Source organism: Aegilops tauschii, chromosome 3, assembly GCF_002575655.3.
Source record: "Aegilops tauschii subsp. strangulata cultivar AL8/78 chromosome 3, Aet v6.0, whole genome shotgun sequence".
Taxonomy (NCBI): Eukaryota; Viridiplantae; Streptophyta; class Magnoliopsida; order Poales; family Poaceae; genus Aegilops; species Aegilops tauschii.
The window spans coordinates 570,491,858-570,512,881 of record NC_053037.3 but is presented as its reverse complement, the minus strand read 5'-3'; the positions used below and the strand labels follow the sequence as shown (position 1 = coordinate 570,512,881).

The following is a 21,024-nucleotide window of genomic DNA, read 5'->3' as shown; positions in this document are numbered from 1 at the left end:
GGTTAGGGTTACGGGGTGTGGGAGGGTTAAGTGGTGGGGGTGGGCCGGCCCGTTCGGGCGGCTGGGGCCAGCTGGGCCACTTGGCCTAGCGCGGCGGGGAGGGGGGGTTCTTTTCCTTTTTTTGTTTGATTGTCTTCTGTTTTCTGTTTTTTTGTTTTCTTTTCTTTTATTTATTTTCCTTTACTGTTTTATTTTATTTCTTTAATAGTTATAGTTTTATAATAAGTTAAAGCCCACACCTAAATTGGAGTTGTAAAAAGTTTTTAGTTACTAAATAAACTAGTTTAATATTTGTTTATATTTAATAACACTTATATAATTGTTTTTGCTACTGTTTTATTCATCTCATAGTATTTAAATATTTTATAAAGGTGTGGTTTCTCCACCATAATTATCTGTGCAATATTTGGTTCACTCCGAACATTTTTGTTTCAATGTTTGAAAACTTTTGTTGTTTGCCATATTTTGAATTGATTTTTGAATCGGTTTTGTACTAACGAAGGATTAAAACAGTAACGGAGGTGACGTGGCATCATTAGCAGAGTTTTACTGTAGCTTGATTATCCGGGCGTCACAGTCAGTCTCCTGATTGGTTGATTGACACGGGTGCTAATGTGCATGTATGCGGTGATATTTCCATGTTTTCGTCTTATCAGACCGCAGGGACTTCAACCGTGCTGATGGGCAACGGTTCAAGTGCTTCTGTTCGTGGTGTTGGCACTGTCGATCTGAAGTTTCCTTTGGGGAAGATCGTGCAGCTGAAGAACGTGCATTATATCCCCTCCGTCAATAAAAATCTTGTTAGCGGATCTCTTCTGTGTAGAGATAGCTATAAGCTTGTCTTTGAGTCGAATAAATTTGTAATATCCAAGTATGGATCCTTTGTCGGTAAAGGCTATGAGTCAGGAGGCCTGTTTCGTTTATCCTTATCAGACGTTTGCAATAAAGTTGTTAATCATGTTTGCAACAATAGTGAATCAAATGTGTGTCATTCACGTCTTTGTCATGTTAACTTTGGTTGCATGTCGCGACTAGCAAAGTTGAACTTAATCCCTAGTTTCACCACTGTCAAGGGATCTAAGTGTCAAGTTTGTGTGCAAGCTAAGCAACCTCGTAAGTCTCACACGACTGCGGAAACGAGAAATCTTGCACCACTAGAGCTCATACATTCAGATTTATGTGAAATGAATGGTGTTTTGGATTACACAAACACATTTTTACATTATCTGAAGTTTTTTCGAAATGCATAATAATTTTTGAATGGCATAAAACATTTTTTCTGAATTACCTGATTTTTTTACATTATGTAAACATTTTAAAACTGTCATGAACATTTAGGGGCCACAATCTAGATGACTACATTAGAATGTCACATCTAGATGGGCCTACACAACAGAAAAATATAAACAGGACTTGACATGCTTACATTTTGCAAAATTTTGGAGAAAACATAACATGATAAACAACGATTGGTTACATATATTAGCCGTTCATTACCCCTTTATCCTTTTACGTGCAATAAGGTGAAGGCTCACTGAACAAACTTCCAAAGGAACAGACTTAGAAACTGGTGTACCAATATTTTGTCAAACTCGAACTGTTACCCACACATAAGACTTGAGTTGGCACAAACAGCATCCTCATGCAGAAATTCAGGCCTGAACAATAAAAGTAATTTTGCAGCACAAGAGGCAAGAGGCAGGGTGCTACTAATTAACTTACAGAGATCCTTTTGTTGGGAAACGTAGTAATAATTCAAAAATTTCCTACGTGTCACCAAGATCAATCTAGGAGATGCTAGCAACGAGAGAGATGGAGTGCATCTTCATACCCTTGAAGATCGCTAAGCGGAAGCGTTACAAGAACGCGGTTGATGGAGTCGTACTCGCGGCGATTCAAATCGCGGAAGATCCGATCTAGCGCCAAACGGACGGCGCCTCCGCGTTCAACACACGTACAGCCCGGGGACGTCTCCTCCTTCTTGATCCAGCAAGGGGAGAGGAGAAGTTGAGGGAGAACTCCGACAGCACGACGACGTGGTGATGGTGGAGCTCGTGGTTCTCCAGCAGAGCTTCGCCAAGCACTACGGAGGAGGAGGACATGTATGAGGAGGGAGGGGCTGCGCCAAGGAAGGGGGTGCGGCTGCCCTCTCTCTCCCTCACTATATATAGGAGGAAGGGGAGAGGGGGCCAGCCCCTCTAGATGGATCTAGAGGAGGGGCGGCGGCCAGGGGAAACCCTAGATGGGTTTGGGCGCCCCACCCCCTAGGAAACTTGCCCCCAAACCGAGAGGGGCGGCTGCCCTAGGGGTGGCGCCCCACCTCTCCAAGTTACGTGAGATGGGGTGGGAGGGACGCTCAGCCCCTTAGTGGGCTGATGTACTCCCTCCCCTTGGCCCATAAGGCCCCCCAACGCTTGCCGGGGCCTCCGAAACCCCTTTCGGACACGCTGGTCATCACCTGGTACCCCCGGAACAATTCCGGACTCCAATACCATTCGTCCAATATACCGATCTTCACCTCCGGACCATTCCGGAGCTCCTCGTCGTGTCCGGGATCTCATCCGAGACTCCAAACAACCTTCGGTAACCACATACTATTTCCCATAACAACTCTAGCATCACCGAACCTTAAGTGTGTAGACCCTACGGGTTCGGGAACCATGCAGACATGACCGAGACGTTCTCCGGCCAATAACCAATAGCGGTATCTGGATACCCATGTTGGCTCCCACATGTTCCACGATGATCTCATCGGATGAACCACGATGTCGGGGATTCAATCAATCCCGTATACAATTCCCTTTGTCTATCGGTATGTTACTTGCTCGAGATTCGATCGTGGTATCCCAATACCTCGTTCAATCTCGTTACCAGCAAGTCTCTTTACTCGTTCAGTAACGCATGATCCCGTGACTAACTCCTTAGTCACATTGAGCTCATTATGATGATGCATTACCAAGTGGGCCCAGAGATACCTCTCCGTCATACGGAGTGACAAATCCCAGTCTCGATTCGTGCCAACCCAATAGGCACTTTCGGAGATACCTGTAGTGTACCTTTATAGCCACCCAGTTACGTTGTGACGTTTGGTACACCCAAAGCATTCCTACGGTATCCGGGAGTTGCACAATCTCATGGTCTAAGGAAATGATACTTGACATTAGAAAAGCTCTTAGCAAACGAACTACACGATCTTGTGCTATGCTTAGGATTGGGTCTTGTCCATCACATCATTCTCCTAATGATGTGATCCCGTTATCAATGACATCCAATGTCCATGGTCAAGAAACCATAACCGTCTATTGATCAACGAGCTAGTCAACTAGAGGCTCACTAGGGACATGTTGTGCTCTATGCATTCACACATGTATTATGGTTTCCGGTCAATACAATTATAGCATGAACAATAGACAATTACCATGAACAAGGAAATATAATAATAACCATTTTATCATTGCCTCTTGGGCATATTTCCAACAGTCTCCCACTTGCACTAGAGTCAATAATCTAGTTCACATCACTATGTGATTGCAATGAATCCAACACCCATGGTGTTTTATCATATCTCGCTTGTGAGAGAGGTTATTAGTCAACGGGTCTGAACCTTTTAGATCCGTGTGTGCTTTACAAATCTCTATGTCATCTTGCAAATGCAGCTACCACGCGCTACTTGGAGCTATTCCAAATAACTGCTCTACTATACGAATCCAGTTTACTACTCAGAGTCATCCGGATTAGTGTCAAAGTTTGCATCAACGTAACCCTTTACGGCGAACTCTTTTACCACCTCCATAATCGAGAAAATTCCTTAGTCCACTAGTTACTAAGGATAAGTTCGACCGCTGTCATGTGATCCATTCCTGGATCACTCTTGTACCCCTTGACTAACTCATGGCAAGGCACACTTCAGGTGCGGCACACATCATAGCATACTGTAGAGCCTACGTCTAAAGCATAGGGGACGACCTTCGTCCTTTCTCTCTCTTCTGCCGTGGTCAGGTATTGAGTCTTACTCAATACTCACATCTTATAACACAGTCAAGAACTCCTTCTTTGCCGATCTATTTTGAACTCCTTCAAAATCTTGTCACGGTATGTATTCATTTGAAAGTATTATTAAGCGCTTTGATCTATCCTTATAGATCTTGATGCTCAATGTTCAAGTAGCTTAATGCAGGTTTTCCATTGAAAAACACTTTTCAAACAACCATATATGCTTTCCAGAAATTCTACATCATTTCCGATCAACAATATGTCAACAACATATACTCATCAGAAATTCTATAGTGCTCCCACTCACTTCTTTGAAAATACAAGTTTCTCATAAACTTTGTATAAACCCAAAATCTTTGATCATCTCATCAAAGCGCATATTCCAACTCCGAGATGCTTACTCCAGTCCTTAGAAGGATCGCTGGAGCTTTGCATACTTGTTAGCATCTTTCAGGATTGACAAAACCTTCTGGTTGTATCACATACAACCTTTCCTCAAGAAAATCGTCGAGGAAACAATGTTTTGACATCCTATCTGCAAGATTTCATAAATAATGCAGTAACTGCTAATATAATTCCAACAGACTCTTAGCATCGCTACGAGTGAGAAAGTCTCATCGTAGTCAACTCCTTGAACTTGTCGGAAAACATCTTAATGACAAGTCGAGCTTTCTTAATGGTGATACTTACCATCATTGTCCGTTTTCCCTTTTAAAATCCATCTGTACCCAACAGCCTTACGACCATCAAGTAGTTCTTCCAAAGTCTATACTCTGTTTTCATACATGGATCCTCTCGGATTTTATGGCCTCAAGCCATTCGTCGGAATCCAGGCCCACCATCGCTTCTCCATAGCTCATAGGTTCATCGTTGTCCAACAACATGACTTCCAAGACAGGATTACCGTACCACTATGAAGTAGTACGCATCCTTGTCGACCTACGAGGTTTGGTAGTGACTTGATCTAAAGTTTCATGATCACTATCATCAGCTTCCACTTCAATTGGTGTAGGCGCCACGGGAACAACTTCCTGTGCCCTGCTGCACACTAGTTGAAGTGACGGTTCAATAACCTCATCAAGTCTCCACCATCCTCCCACTCAATTCTTTCGAGAGAAACTTTTCCTCGAGAAAGGACCCGATTCTAGAAACAATCCCTTTTGCTTCCAGATCTGAGACAGGAGGCATACCCAACTGTTTTGGGTGTCCTATGAAGATGCATTTATCCGCTTTGGGTTCGAGCTTATTAGCCTGAAACCTTTTCACATAAGCATCGCAGCCCCAAACTCTTAAGAAACGACAGCTTAGGTTTCTCTAAACCATAGTTCATACGGTGTCGTCTCAAAGGAATTGTGTGGTGCCCTATTTAAAGTGAATGCGGTTGTCTCTAATGCCTAACCCATAAACGATAGTGGTAATTCGATAAGAGACATCATGGTATGCACTATATCCAATAGGGTGCAGTTATGATGTTCGGACACACCATCACACTATGGTGTTCCAGGCGGTATTAGTTGTGAAACAATTTCCACAATGTCTTAATTGTGTACCAAACTCGTAACTCAGATATTTATCTCTATGATCATATCATAGACATTTTATCCTCTTGTCACAATGATCTTCAACTTCACGCTGAAATTACTTGAACCTTTCAATATTTCAGACTTGTGTTTCATCAAGTAAATATACTTAGAATCTACTCAAATCATCTGTGAAGTAAGAGCATAACGATATTCACTGCGTGCCTCAGCACTCATTGGATTGCACACATCAAAATGTATTACTTCCAATAAGTTGCTCTCTTGTTCCATCTCACTGAAAACGAGGCCTTTTAGTCATCTTGCCCATGTGGTATGATTTGCATGTCTCAAGTGATTTAAAATCAAGTGAGTCCAAACGATCCATCTGTGTGGAGTTTCTTCATGCATATATACCAATAGACATGGTTCGCATGTCTCAATCTTTTCAAAAACGAGTGAGTCCAAAGATCCATCAAGATGGAGCTTCTTCATGCGTTTTATACCAATATGACTCAAATGGCAATGCCGCAAGTATGTTGTACTATCATTACTATCTTATATCTTTTGGCATGAACATGTGTATCACTACGATCGAGATTCAATAAACCATTCATTTTAGGTGCAAGACCATTGAAGGTATTATTCAAATAAATAGAGTAACCATTATTCTCCTTAAATGAATAACCGTATTGCGATAAACATAATCCAATCATGTCTATGCTCAACGCAAACATCAAATAACAATTATTTAGGTTTAACACCAATCTCGATGATAGAGGGAGCATGCGATGCTTGATCACATCAACGTTGGAAACACTTCCAACACATATCGTCATCTCACCTTTAGCTAGTCTTCGTTTATTCCGCAGCTTTTATTTCGAGTTACTAACACTTAGCAACCGAACCGGTATCTAATACCCCGGTGCTACTAGGAGTACTAGTAAAGTACACATTAATATAATGTATATTCAATATACTTCTGTCGACCTTGCCAGCCTTCTCATCTATGAAGTATCTAGGGTAGTTCTGCTTCAGTGACCGTTCCCCTCATTTCAGAAGCACTTAGTCTCGGGTTTGGGTTCAACCTTGGGTTTCTTCACTAGAGCAGCAACTGATTTGTCGTTTCATGAAGTATCCCTTCTTGCCCTTGCCCTTCTTGAAACTAGTGGTTTTACTAACCATCAACAATTGATGCTCCTACTTGATTTCTACTTTCGCGGTGTCAAACATCGCGAATAGCTCAAGGATCGTCATATCTATCCCTGATCTGTTATAGTTCATCACGAAGCTCTAGTAGCTTGGTGGCAGTGACTTTGGAGAACCATCACTATCTCATATGGAAGATTAACTCCCACTCTATTCAAGTGATTGTAGTACTCAGACAATCTCAGCACATGCTCAATGATTGAGCTTTTCTCCCTTAGTTTGCAGTCTTAAGAAACTTGTCAGAGGTCTCATACCTCTTGACATGGGCACTAGTCTGAAATCCCAATTTCAGTCTTTGGAACATCTCATATGTTCTGAGATGTTTCAAAACCGTCTTCGGGGCCTCAATTCTAAACCGTTAGCATTACGCACTGAACTATCACGTAGTCATCAAAACGTGTATGTCAGATGTTCACAACATCCACAGACGACGCTCGAGGTTCAGCACACCGAGCGGTGCATTAAGGACATAAGCCTTCTGCGCAGCAATGAGGATAATCCTCAGTTTACGGACCCAGTCCGCATAATTGCTACTATCAACTTTCAACTAAAATTTCTCTAGGAACATATCTTAAACAGTAGAACTAAAGCGTAAGCTACAACATAATTTGCAAAGACCTTTTGACTATGTTCATGATAATTAAGTTCATCTGATTATTTAATGAACTCCTACTCAGATAGACATCCCTCTAGTCATCTAAGTGATACATGATCCGAGTCAACTAGGCCGTGTCCGATCATCACGTGAGACGGACTAGTCATCATCGGTGAACATCTTCATGTTGATCGTATCTTCTATACGACTCATGTTCGACCTTTCGGTCTCCCGTGTTCCGAGGCCATGTCTGTACATGCTAGGCTCGTCAAGTCAACCTAAGTGTATTGCGTGTGTAAATCTGGCTTACACCCGTTGCATGCGAACGTTAGAACCTATCACACCCGATCATCACGTGGTGCTTCGGAACAACGAACCTTCGCAACGGTGCACAGTTAGGGGGAACACTTTCTTGAAATTTTAGCGAGGGATCATCTTATTTATGCTACCGTCGTTCTAAGCAAATAAAATGTAAAAACATGATAAACATCACATGCAATCAAATAGTGACATGATATGGCCAATATCATTTTGCTCCTTTTGATCTCCATCTTTGGGGCGCCATGATCATCATCGTCACCGGCATGACACCATGATCTCCATCATCATGATCTCCATCATCGTGTCTTCATGAAGTTGTCTCGCCAACTATTACTTCTACTACTATGACTAACGGTTAGCAATAAAGTAAAGTAATTACATGGCGTTTTTCATTGACACGCAGGTCATGCAATAAATTAAGACAACTCCTATGGCTCCTGCGGGTTGTCATACTCATCGACATGCAAGTCGTGATTCCTATTACAAGAACATGATCAATCTCATACATCACACATATATAATTTGTCACATCCTTTTGGCCATATCACATCACATAGCATACCCTGCAAAAACAAGTTAGACGTCCTCTAATTGTTGTTGCATGTTTTACGTGGCTGCTATGGGTTTCTAGCAAGAACGTTTCTTACCTACGCAAAAGCCACAACGATGATATGCCAATTTCTATTTACCCTTCATAAGGACCCTCTTCATCGAATCCGATCCGACTAAAGTGGGAGAGACAGACACCCGCTAGCCACCTTATGCACCAAGTGCATGTCAGTCGGTGGAACCTGTCTCACGTAAGTGTACGTGTAAGGTCGGTCCGGACCGCTTCATCCCACAATGCAGCCGAATCAAGATAAGACTAGTAACGGCAAGTAAATTGAACAAATCATCGCCCACAACTACTTTGTGTTCTACTCGCGCATAGAATCTACGCATAGACCTAGCTCATGATGCCGCTGTTGGGGAACCTAGTAATAATTCAAAAATTTCCTACGTGTCACCAAGATCAATCTAGGAGATGCTAGCAACGAGAGAGAGGGAGTGCATCTTCATACCCTTGAAGATCGCTAAGCGGAAGCGTTACAAGAACGCGGTTGATGGAGTTGTACTCGCGGCGATTCAAATCGCGGAAGATCCGATCTAGCGCCAAACGGACGGCGCCTCCGCGTTCAACACACGTACAGCCCGGGGACGTCTCCTCCTTCTTGATCCAGCAAGGGGAGAGGAGAACTTGAGGGAGAACTCCGACAGCACGACGGCGTGGTGATGGTGGAGCTCGTGGTTCTCTAGCAGAGCTTCGCCAAGCACTACGGAGGAGGAGGACATGTATGAGGAGGGAGGGGCTGCGCCAAGGAAGGGGGTGCGGCTGCCCTCTCTCTCCCTCACTATATATAGGGGGAAGGGGACAGGGGGCCGGCCCCTCTAGATGGATCTAGAGGAGGGGCGGCGGCCAGGGGAAACCCTAGATGGGTTTGGGCGCCCCCACCCCCTAGGAAACTTGCCCCCAAACCGGGAGGTGCGGCTGCCCTAGGGGTGGCGCCCCCACCTCTCCAGGTTACGTGAGATGGGGTGGGAGGGGCGCTCAGCCCCTTAGTGGGCTGATGTGCTCCCTCCCCTTGGCCCATAAGGCCCCCCAACGCTTGCCGGGGCCTCCGAAACCCCTTTCGGACACGCTGGTCATCACCTGGTACCCCCGGAACGATTCCGGACTCCACTACCCTTCGTCCAATATACCGATCTTCACCTCCGGAGCATTCCGGAGCTCCTCGTCGTGTCCGGGATCTCATCCGGGACTCCGAACAACCTTCGGTAACCACATACTATTTCCCATAACAACTCTAGCGTCACCAAACCTTAAGTGTGTAGGCCCTACGGGTTCGGGAACCATGCAGACATGACCGAGACGTTCTCCGGCCAATAACCAACAGCGGGATCTAGATACCCATGTTGGCTCCCACATGTTCCACGATGATCTCATCGGATGAACCACGATGTCGGGGATTCAATCAATCCCGTATACAATTCCCTTTGTCTATCGGTATGTTACTTGCTCGAGATTCGATCGTGGGTATCCCAATACCTCGTTCAATCTCGTTACCAGCAAGCCTCTTTACTCGTTCCGTAACGCATGATCCCGTGACTAACTCCTTAGTCACATTGAGCTCATTATGATGATGCATTACCGAGTGGGCCCAGAGATACCTCTCCGTCATACGGAGTGACAAATCCCAGTCTCGATTCGTGCCAACCCAACAGACACTTTCGGAGATACCTGTAGTGTACCTTTATAGCCACCCAGTTACGTTGTGACGTTTGGTACACCCAAAGTATTCCTACAGTATCCGGGAGTTGCACAATCTCATGGTCTAAGGAAATGATACTTGACATTAGAAAAGCTCTTAGCAAACGAACTACACGATCTTGTGCTATGCTTAGGATTGGATCTTGTCCATCACATCATTCTCCTAATGATGTGATCCCGTTATCAATGACATCCAATGTCCATGGTCAGGAAACCATAACCATCTATTGATCAACGAGCTAGTCAACTAGAGGCTCACTAGGGACATGTTGTGCTCTATGCATTCACACATGTATTACGGTTTCCGGTCAATACAATTATAGCATGAACAATAGACAATTATCATGAACAAGAAAATATAATAATAACCATTTTATCATTGCCTCTAAGGCATATTTCCAACACATTTCTGCTTCATAGTAGTACTTGAGGTCAAAAGGATCAGCAAACTCAAAATCAGAGGCTAGTTCATACTCCAAAAATTACAGTTGTTGCAAAATTTATTTTAAAATGCATAGAAATCAAAGAAATGACACAAATGGTCTCAAATGCATAGAAACACTTCGTCATCACATCACAACGAAAAACAAGTTAGCAAATGAACATATCTGATTGCATATATCTAATTTTCTCTGTTGCCTTTCATGGAAGAAGAACGGCGCGGCAAGGCGCGCGTTCCCATCTAGTTCACGTTGATGCGGCTATCCCATCAGGAAAGAGGTGCAAGTGCATCCATCAGTAGAGAGAAATGATCAAGGTAAATATTTGCCATGCTGTGAGGCCTTCTCTCAGGCCGCTGATTTATACGGAGTATTTGCAAAGGATCAAAGTGGCCACTGATTGCATGGCCACTGTTTAACATTTGAAGGAGGGATATCTTGGTCCCTCGAGCATGATCATCAGAGTTATAAAGCAGAGTCTGAGGTCCTTGGTGGCTGCTGATATTGTTCATGAGGAAGAGAAGCTAACTTTGCAGCACACGATCTTGCAAAAGCGGTGATACCACTAGCAGCTGGAAGGCATGTTTGGCTATCCACCATACCAGATATTATCCATGTAATTGACATTATTGAGGTTTGAATAAATTGTGGTGAAACTCCAAAAAAAAAAGTGTCCCAGCCCAACACGAACGTGTAAAAATTTACTTCTACTAAAGTCAATAATGTTGGAATTCCTTTGACACAAAAATGTCATTAAGTCCTTGAATTTCTCCAAAAAAAAGTCCACCAAAATCATGCAAAAATAAGGATTGCAAATTTTGGGGACAAAATGACAGGATACAAGGTGATGGCTCACTGAACAGACTACCAAAGGAACAGACTTAGAAAAGGAACAGAGTACTAAAGAAGACTTGACCTTGCACAAACAACATCATCATGCAGAAATTCAGGTCCGAATAGTAAAAGTAGTCTTGCAGCACAAGAGGCAAGAGCCAGGGTGCTACTAATTAACTTACAAGGATCTCTTCTGCTTCATAGTAGTACTTGAGATCAAAAGGATCAGCAAACTTAAAATCAGAAGCTAGCTGGTGGCAGTGAAGTGGACCTGACACCTTGTCGCATGGACTCTTGAAGAGCTGTAGCTTGCAAGCTTTACTCAACCATTTTGCACTGATCAGAGGCTTCAGTTTGGCACTGACATTACCCCCAGACGAGAAACATTCACTGGCCACCACGACAACCATCTGCTCCAGCGCCCGACCTCTCTCCGCAATGAACTTGAGGAAAACAACCTCGCTTCTCGACCCACAGAACTCATAGAAGAACACCTTCTTCATGCTCTGCACAACACATTTAATAGGGCCGCCCTCCTGCCAGAACTTGATGTTGACCTTGCCAGTAGAGTCTTCATCTACGGTGGACTGCAAATGAAATCGGCACATACATAGTTCAGAAAATATCATGCAGCAGCAGGCCAGCAATCATATGATTAAGCTGATTCATTTACATTACTGACTTTCTGACCATGCTAGATATAGGGGCACAAACTAGTATTGCAGAACTGTCAATGCAGCAAGTGTATCTAGTTAAGTTAACCAATTTTACATGGACATGGAGCGTCTCCAGGTTAGGGAAGCATCTGAGGAAGCCAGGCACTTTCTTGACTGCATTGCGGACACCAAACTGCACCTCCATGGCCAAAATCTGCACACTAGGGACAGTGTTCTCCTTGCTCCCAACCTGCAATGCACCCAGGAACAGAGAAACCAATTGAGATCATAAATTGGCATTATTAATTGACACTACACATGCAAATTAGATTAGGGTGGTGTTGCTAACCACCAACTGTTGCTCTCCTGGCTGAAGATATCCCAGCACACGCAGGTTAGGTGCACGCCCAATCTTGATCTTGGAAGAGAGGCATGAGGCAGTATCAGCGAGCTTGCTCTCGGGAAGACTATCCCGCTGGAAGAGCCTCTCCAGGCGAGGTGCATCCACCACGTCGATGTCCTCCAAGTAGGTAAAGCCCAGCTGAAGGCACCGCAGGCTTGGGCTGACGAGGCGGAGGCGCAGTCCGCTCTGGCTCCCCATGAGGACGAGGAACTCCAGAACGGGGCTTCTTTCAAGCATGAATGCCAGATCTCGGTCCTCCATGACAGTCATGCAGAGGCCAAGCTCCAGGAGGTTGGGGAATCTGGCGCCGCGCGGCACGGCGGCCGTGTCCGGCAGCCTCCAGACGCCGAGATAGAGGCGGGTGAGAGAGGCGCAGCGGAAGATCGAGGCGGGGAGGCGCAGGTCAATCGGCCAAGGGCGGTTGACAAAGACGAGCTCTTGGACTCCCTTGGCGAGGATGGTGTCGAGCCAGCGCGACATCTCGCCCCGGTGCTCCTCCATGGTGGTGCGGGTGAGGTGGAGGCAGCGGAAGGGCCCCGGGTGCGCCGCGAGGACGCGGGACACCGCGGCGGTGACGGCGCGGGGAGAGGGAGCGCCGATGATGAGCTGCCCGCGCGCGCCGCCGTCCGGAAGCAGGTGGCTGTCGGCGAGAGTGAGGGGCACCGAGTGCCAGAGGGGGCGCCAGCGCGAGGCGAGGGCGGCGGTGCGCGCGGCGTCCTTGGCGGGGAGGCGGGAGATGATATCGCGGAGGACCACATCGGGGAGGCGGCTGATGCGGTCGACGCCGTCGGGGACCCACGACGCGCCGGCGAGCGAGAGGGGTGCGGTGAGGGAGACGGGCGGGTCCGGGAGGTAGTGGTACACGAAGTAGAGCAGCAGGTTTGTGCCGACGTCCAGCGTCTCGGGGTCCGCGCCGTCGCGCTCCAAGCCGGCGAGCATGTCGCTCCTGCTGACGCCGATCATCGGGTCCATGGCCGCCGGTGGAGGGGAAAAGGGGGGCGACGGCGGCGAGGGTTTGGTCCGTGGTGGAGTGGGGACGAGAAATGGGGGGCGAGCTGCTTCCGAGGGTTCGCCTGGGCCAAATGTCGGAAGCAGCTAGCTTCTTGGCCCATGAAACAGCATCTGTCACCCACAATTGTGTATTTTTTTTTTCTGAAACAGAACCGGTTCAATTTGGATGACTTTTTCCATAATGAAATGATGATCCAGTTTGGCTCAAAATTTTTTTGATGAAGTTTTGATTTTGCAGTTTTCCATTACATCTCGTATTAGAGAAAACTGAGGCGCAATCAGCCAATGCATACACAAACAAGTGAAGTGGCATCCCTCTTAACCCTTATGTGTAAAATTTTCTGTTAAATACTCAGCCAACAAAGGATTTTCCTTTAAATTTTGCTTTTAAAAATGATGCCTACATGTGGTTCACATGTTTTGGGAGTTTTCTCTATGAATTGGAGGTACCATGAGGAGTAGGCGCGTCACCTTTACTACATCATTATGACTTGTCAAGTTTGCAAATACTAATGGTTTTACACCCGCCAAACCACCCATGTCACGCGATTGCTCGGCTAAATAGAGTCAGTGTGGAGAACACGCACATGCCGAAGGAAACAAGCCAAAGACATAAACTTAATCTCCAGGTCTAAAAGTTGAAGGGCTAAGGGCAACAACGGAGGCGCTGATCTTAGAGAAGATCACAAAACAAAGCAGTGGAGCCTGTGGCCTTAGCAAGAGGCATCCACTCCTGCAGAAGACCAACCATTTTTAACAAGCAATCAACAAGGCAGTTAGGAAACATATGTTCAATAGTAAATTTATTCCTAGTAGTCTAGAAAGCCCAAGATAAAGCAACAAAGGCGGGCAAAATAGCTGACGTAACTTAACCATACTACCTTGTAAGTAGGCATATAACCCCTCAAAATTATTCGGATTCTAGCTAAAGTTAGTCCACGATCAAACACAGCACTAGCCCAACTTAGCAAGGACACAACTAAAAAAAATATGTTCAGAATTACACACTCGCCAAAGACCCTTGCAACGAGAGGAGGAACAACCCTGCATTAATGAGAGAGAGAGAGAGAGAGAGAGAGAGAGTGTGTGTGTGTGTGTGTGTGAGAGAGAGAGAGAGAGAGAGACTTAACATAAAAGGAGCCAGAAGGAGTATGGCCAGGAGAGGCGGTCCAAGGTCATTGAGAGGGACAAAGAAATGTCAATGTGCTCCTGCATTTGGCCAGCTCTACAGGTGACAATGATCGCCTGAAACCGAGGTCCTAGTTCCTCTGAGATGGGGTTTGAGCGATCCGAGCAATACGAGAAAAGTATCGGGAAGGAGTGGCAAAGCGGGCCATCCCCATGCCACCAATTGAGCCAAAAACGCACCATAGAGCCACATCCAACAGAAAACTTAATCAAACCATGAAATTCTTCACGCACTTTAACCCGAGATTTTCAGAATTTCCATAACGACTCGTAAGAGATGGTCTCTATCAAAGGCAAGTATCTTGGCCACCACAAGTACATCACATGCAAGGGCAGACGAGAATAATTTTGGCCTAGGGAAAATGATGTAAATGGGAGAATTTTGGCATATATCGAGATGATGTTTATTTTTCAAAATTGAAGCAAAATTTAATGAAATTTCAGGAATTGAGTAGGGCGTGTGCCTCACTCAATTCAACATTTGTTTGTCCCTGTCCGTAAGTGGTCTTTTCCATTTTGTATGTGGAATGGACACACCGCATGGCCCTAACCCCGTTATGCGGGATGCCAAATGCTGAATTTTGTAGCCATATGCTCTACGCAATGTGCAGAACACATCACAAAATATAGACAACAAAATGACATTATTGCATTGCATTCATCATTACACAACTCATTTGTGACACAAACTAGGAACCTAATATCAACAACATTTCACATATAGAGTAATTGTCAATTTAACATCAACGAATTAACACAAAGGTGTTACATAAGACTGAAACTTTAAACTGAAGCTAACTTTTGTTGAATAACATTTGGGGTACTATATTCTCATAATATGTTGATCACCTAATAGCTTAGCTTGGCCATTGTGTAACCCATATTCACCTCACAAACTCAACAATCAGACCAAACCATGCGCGTGAATGCCCTAAGTAGCAAAACTTAACAAACAAAAACCATGTCTGTATAATTTTCTACGAACCTGATTAAGTATTTGGATTTAAAGAAGTTTGATTCAATAGAAAGCTAGAACATCTTATAATTCAGAATGGAGAAAGTAGTAGTATACTGGGGACTAGTAAGTTTCTTGTACATATAGATATATAACATATGAAAAAGTCTATATTTGGTCCCTCAACTAACTGAGAAGTGCGGGTTTGCTCCTTCAATTGAAACAAGACAAGTTGCACCCAGAACTTTCAAAACTAGACAACTTTCGTCCCTCGCCTAACTGAAAGTGGTATGTGCATTGAGTTGGCATGGTTTTGACAAATGTTCTGAGTTGACCACCACCTCATCATTTTCTCCCTCTCCTCTCTCTCTCTCTGTGTGTGTGTGTGTGTGTGTGGTAGGCATTCAATCGAGCACCTTGTGCACCACCGCATCCCCGTGCATATCGTCACCATTGGCAGGCCTCTTGCGGCGCAGCACCTTGGCGGCTACATATATACCACAACCATCTTCTGCACATACCTGGAGGAGCGCGCGTGTAGGTCTCCTCTTCTCATGCTCATAGTGGTAGAAGAGCTCATCTTATAAAGAGGTGCAAGTCTCTCTCAACTTCCGGGGTGGGACTAAACTTTAGTCTCACTCACACCACTCACATGTGTGCATGAATGGGCCAAGAGAATTTCAGAATTTTAGTTGGGCTTTGGGCCAAAGGCCTACTAGCAAATTCCAACAAGGAGCATGTGTCCAAGGTGGCAGAAGATTCAATCTACCTCCTCCCCTCGTGTTAGGGTTTTACCTCCTCTCGTCGCCGGCGGTGATGTAGAGATCTCCGTTACCTCCTCCGCTGTAACCTGGTCTTCCTCTCGAGCTGAACAAGGGGCAACTCTTTGGTTTGCTTCCCGGCCTTGGTGGGAGTCTAGGAGATAGGCAGAGGTAGGGTTTTGTTCTGATCTGGTCCGAGGGATCCATGGCAAGCTTAGGCGAATCTGCGGCGTCGGGCAGCTGGAGCAAGGGGAAGGGAAAGTTGGAGGACATGATGAAGGAACTAGGTCTCGAAGAGGATGATTTGGACGATGTGGTTTTTGAAGATGACGATGCGCCGGCAGAAGAGAATCTCCGCTGGATGACCTTGGCTAGGGTACACATGGACAAATCTTTCAGTAACTACTGGTTCTTTCGCACTATGCGTGCGGCATGGGATCTGGCTAGACCGGTCCAGATCAAAACCCTAGAGGAGAATCTGTTCATCATGCAATTTGGGTGTCTTGGAGATTGGGAAACGGTAACGCAGGGAGGCCCGTGGCACTTCAAGGGAAACCCAGTGATCATAGTGTAACGCCCCGAGACCGACGCTTCAGATGCCTTCCTTGTTTTGCGAGTCAGCCGTGTTATTTATTTGTTTGTTGCATTTCATCATCGCATCATTCGCATTGCATCGGCACTCTGTTGTCGTCATTGTTTTCAAACTTGCATCCCCTCGTAGTTGCCGCGTTCCCCTTGCCTTCTTTGACCGTTCCGAGACCAACCGTGTTTTTGATTCCCTCTTTGTCCTTGTCAACCTCTCTCAGACCCCTCGCGCGTGTCCGAAACTTCCCCGAACCCGACCCGCTATATCATCATCGTTGGATTCAGATCATCTCCAAACATCCCTCTAATATCTTCGGTCTATTATTTGATCTCTCTTAACCTTTTTATCTCGACCGTCCGATGCAAATCAGAGGGTCCAAACCTAGACTCACTTTGCTATATATAACTCAACCCCATACCTAATCTAGCCTAACCCTAAAACCTAGGAGGTTTGTCCCTCCCCGCCGCCGCTCCTCTCCCACCTCGGGATCCCCTCCCGATCCAAATCCTTCCTCGATTTTCCAATCGGGCCAACCACTCGTCGCCCCAATTCCATCGATCCATCCCCACCAACCAGTAGCCCCGTCGCGCCGGCCATGCTCCTCCGCGCTGGCCATTAGCAGCGCACCCCGGCACCCTGCTCCGGACCTCGACCTCGTCGCCCATGACCCCGCTCGACTCGCCGGAGAGCCGTCAGCCATGGAGACCACCGCGACAAGGCCAGCCCTCGTCGCCCTTCTCCTTTTTTTCCTCCGTCCTTCTTCCACCTCCCTAATCTCTCTGCTCCCTCTCTGCTGCCATGGACAGGGCTTCGACACCGCCGTCCTCGTGCTGCATCGACGTTGCTGTCGGATCCGCCTCGCCAAGTCCTCGCCCCCGCGCTGGTTCTGCGCCTTGCCGTGGTGCCGCCGCCGGTGAGTTGCTGTGGTTCGACAAGGCCTCCTCTCGGCCTCCCTGTTCCTTCCCCGAGTTGCTTCTCTCTGAATCTCTCTCCCTCGTTGAACAGAGGACGCGCAACCTTCTTCAGCTCCGCCCGCAAGCCGTTGCCGGACCCGCCTCCATCAGCCTCCGTTCGGCACGTCGCCGCCTCGCTGACTCACCTCTTCCCCGGCCAGTTCCCGCCGACCCCGTCGCCAGGACCCCCCTGTCGTCGTCTTCTCCATCGCCAGGACCCCCCTGCTGTTGTTTCTGTTCTTCAGAGACGAGAGCAGTAGCGGCTCGCTCGTCCCGAGCGCGTTGACCGCGCCCCCTCCTCCTCGTTCGATCCAGCCTGCCAGCAGCCAGATCCACCAAGCCCAGCCGCCAGCTCGCCCGCTTCGACCTGCCTCCTTCCCGCACCAACGGGCTCGGCCCATGGTGAGCAGTCCAGCCACGCCCAGCAGATCCAGCCCGCATATGTTTTTTTCCTGTGCGCTGCGATTTTCCTATTTGTTCAGAAAACTGCATATTTACAGTTTGCCCCCTGTTGTTCATGCATATAATAACTCAACAACCATGCACCGGATTAAAATGATTTAAACATGTAAAGTGCTTAGAATTTCATCTAGTTTCATAATATGCAACTTTCATCCATGTTTAAAATGTTTAAGTTGCTGTTTACATTTATTTTGCATAAATGCCATGCTAAATGATTTATTTCATAACTAAATAACAGTAGCTCCAAATTTAATAAACTTTATATGTAAATGGGGTAGAAAAATGCCTAGTTTAACATGGTGCATTTTATTTTACTGCTTAACAACATTAAAATATGGTTTAGGGCAGAACAGTACCAATTCCAAAATATGCATATGAGGATTTTCCGGAATTGTTGTTTGTTGTTTCCGGCCTCATTTAAACTTGCTTAAATAGATAGTTTCGTTATGCTTCACCTCTTGCCATGTTAATCAACATTTAATATTGTTGGGTACATAATCGAGAGAGAACTAAATAACTTAATGTGGTGTTTCGTCAATATGCAACTCGTTGCATATTGAGTTCCACTTAATTTGTAGTATTGTTTGTTGCACTTTGCCATGCCATGCATCTTTAAACTAGACATGCATCATCCTTGGTTGTGCATCATGCCATGTTTATGCTTGTGTGTTTACCATGTTGTTTGCTTCTTTCCGGTTGTGCTTCTCCTTGATAGTTCCGGTTACGTTGCGTTTGTGAGGATTCGTTCGACTACGTTGGTTCGTCTACTTCATGGACTCGTTCTTCTTCCTAGCGGGATTTCAGGCAAGATGGCCATACCCTCGAAATCACTTCTATCTTTGCTTGCTAGTTGTTCGCTCTATTGCTATGTCGCGCTACCTACCACTTGCTATATCATGCCTCCCATATTGCCATGTCAAACCTCTAACCCACCTTTCCTAGCAAATCGTTGTTTGGCTAAGTTACCGCTTTTGCTCAGCCCTTCTTATAGCGTTGCTAGTTGCAGGTGAAGTTGAAGTCGGTTCCATGTTGGAACATGGATATTTTGGCATATCACAATATCTCTTATTTAATTAATGCATCTATATATTTGGTAAAGGGCGGAAGGCTCGGCCTTATGCCTGGTGTTTGGTTCCACTCTTGCCGCCCTAGTTTCCGTCATACCGGTGTTATGTTCCTTGATTTTGCGTTCCTTACGCGGTTGGGTGATTTATGGGACCCCCTTGACAGTTCGCCTTGAATAAAACTCCTCCAGCAAGGCCCAACCTTGGTTTTTACATTTGCCTACCTAAGCCTTTTTCCCTTGGGTTTTCGCGAGCCCGAGGGTCATCTTTATTTTAACCCCCCGGGCCAGTGCTCCTCTGAGTGTTGGTCCAAACTAGAGCACCGTGCGGGACCGTCCCTTGGCAACTTGGATTACGTTGGTACCTGTACGCTTCGCTCATCCGGTGTGCCCCGAGAACGAGATATGTGCAGCTCCTATCAGGATTTGTCGGCACAGTCGGGTGGTCTTGCTGGTCTTGTTTTACCATTGTCGAAATGTCTTGTAACCGGGATTCCGAGCCTGATCGGGTCTTCCCGGGAGAAGGAATATCCTTCGTTGACCGTGAGAGCTTGTGATGGGCTAAGTTGGGACACCCCTGCAGGGTATTATCTTTCGAAAGCCGTGCCCGCGGTTATGTGGCAGATGGGAATTTGTTAATATCCGGTTGTAGAGAACTTGACACTTGACTTAATTAAAATACATCAACCGCGTGTGTAGTCGTGATGGTCTCTTTTCGGCGGAGTCCGGGAAGTGAACACGGTTTGGGTCATGTATGAACGTAAGTAGTTTCATGATCACTTCTTGATCACTTCTAGCTTCTCGACCGTTGCGTTGCTTCTTTCTCGCTCTTATTTGCGTATGTTAGCCACCATATATGCTTAGTGCTTGCTGCAGCTCCACCACATTACCCCCTTTCCTACCCATAAGCTTAAATAGTCTTGATCTCGCGGGTGTGAGATTGCTGAGTCCTCGTGACTCACAGATACTTCCAAACAGTTGCAGGTGCCGATGATACCAGTGCAGGTGACACAACCGGGCTCAAGTGGGAGTTCGACGAGGACCTTGGCCGTTACTATGTTTCGTTTCCTGATGATCAGTAGTGGTGCCCAGTTGGGACGATCGGGGATCTAGCATTTGGGGTTATCTTCTTTTCATTTGGGTTTGACCGTAGTCGGTCTATGTGTGTATTTTGAATGATGTATGATTTATTTAAGTATTGTGTGAAGTGGCGATTGTAAGCCAACCCTCTTTATCCCATTCTTGTTCATTACATGGGATTGTGTGAAGATGACCCTTCTTGCGACAAAACCTACAATGCGGTTATGTCTCTAAGTCGAGCCTCGACACGTGAGAGATATAGCCGCATCGTGGGCGTTACACATAGTCCCTTATGATGGGTTCACAAAGCCTTCCACCATCGAGCTATTCAAGTTTGAGATTTGGGCACGCATCATCGACTTGCCCCCAGCTTATCATGGGAAGGTGAAGGCGCTAGCATCAAAAGTTGGCGAGTTCGTCGACGCTGAACCCTCTTCCTTCGACTTTGAGGGTAATTTCTTCAGGGGCAGAGTTAGATTGGATGTGCGCAATCCTCTGAAGAAGGCTACCTCCCTCATCTGTGGAGGAGATCGAGAAATCTTCGCGGTGCGCTACGAGAGATTACCTGATTGGTGCCAAGTATGTAGGATGGTGGGCCACCAGTTCAAAGAACACGGGGACGGGGTGCACCCGCCATCAGCGTTGGTATACAAGAATCTCCGTGCTCCGGCCACCACCAGTTGGGCTAC

At 46.2% G+C, this 21,024-nt stretch overlaps 1 protein-coding gene across 1 annotated transcript; it reads right to left on the bottom strand.

Moving 5' to 3' along the window:
* Positions 1–11,114: 11,114 nt before the first annotated feature.
* Positions 11,115–13,336, bottom strand: LOC109732855 (F-box/FBD/LRR-repeat protein At1g13570-like). Its single transcript, XM_020292057.4, has 3 exons — positions 12,223–13,336; positions 11,989–12,123; positions 11,115–11,804 (listed from the first exon to the last, which is right to left on the bottom strand). The coding sequence occupies exons 1-3, from the start codon at positions 13,246–13,248 to the stop codon at positions 11,391–11,393; spliced, it is 1,575 nt and encodes a 524-aa protein (XP_020147646.1). The 5' UTR covers positions 13,249–13,336; the 3' UTR covers positions 11,115–11,390.
* Positions 13,337–21,024: the final 7,688 nt, after the last annotated feature.

Bases quoted from the DNA above. Each gene is read 5' to 3' on its own strand.
- LOC109732855 (XM_020292057.4), bottom strand. From the start codon at position 13,248: ATGGACCCGATGATCGGCGTCAGCAGGAGCGACATGCTCGCCGGCTTG. The intron at 12,124-12,222 runs GTTAGCAACACC...GGTGCATTGCAG, and splicing joins CAGGAGAGCAACAGTTGGTG to GTTGGGAGCAAGGAGAACAC. The intron at 11,805-11,988 runs GTAAAATTGGTT...TTTCATTTGCAG, and splicing joins TGGAGACGCTCCATGTCCAT to TCCACCGTAGATGAAGACTC.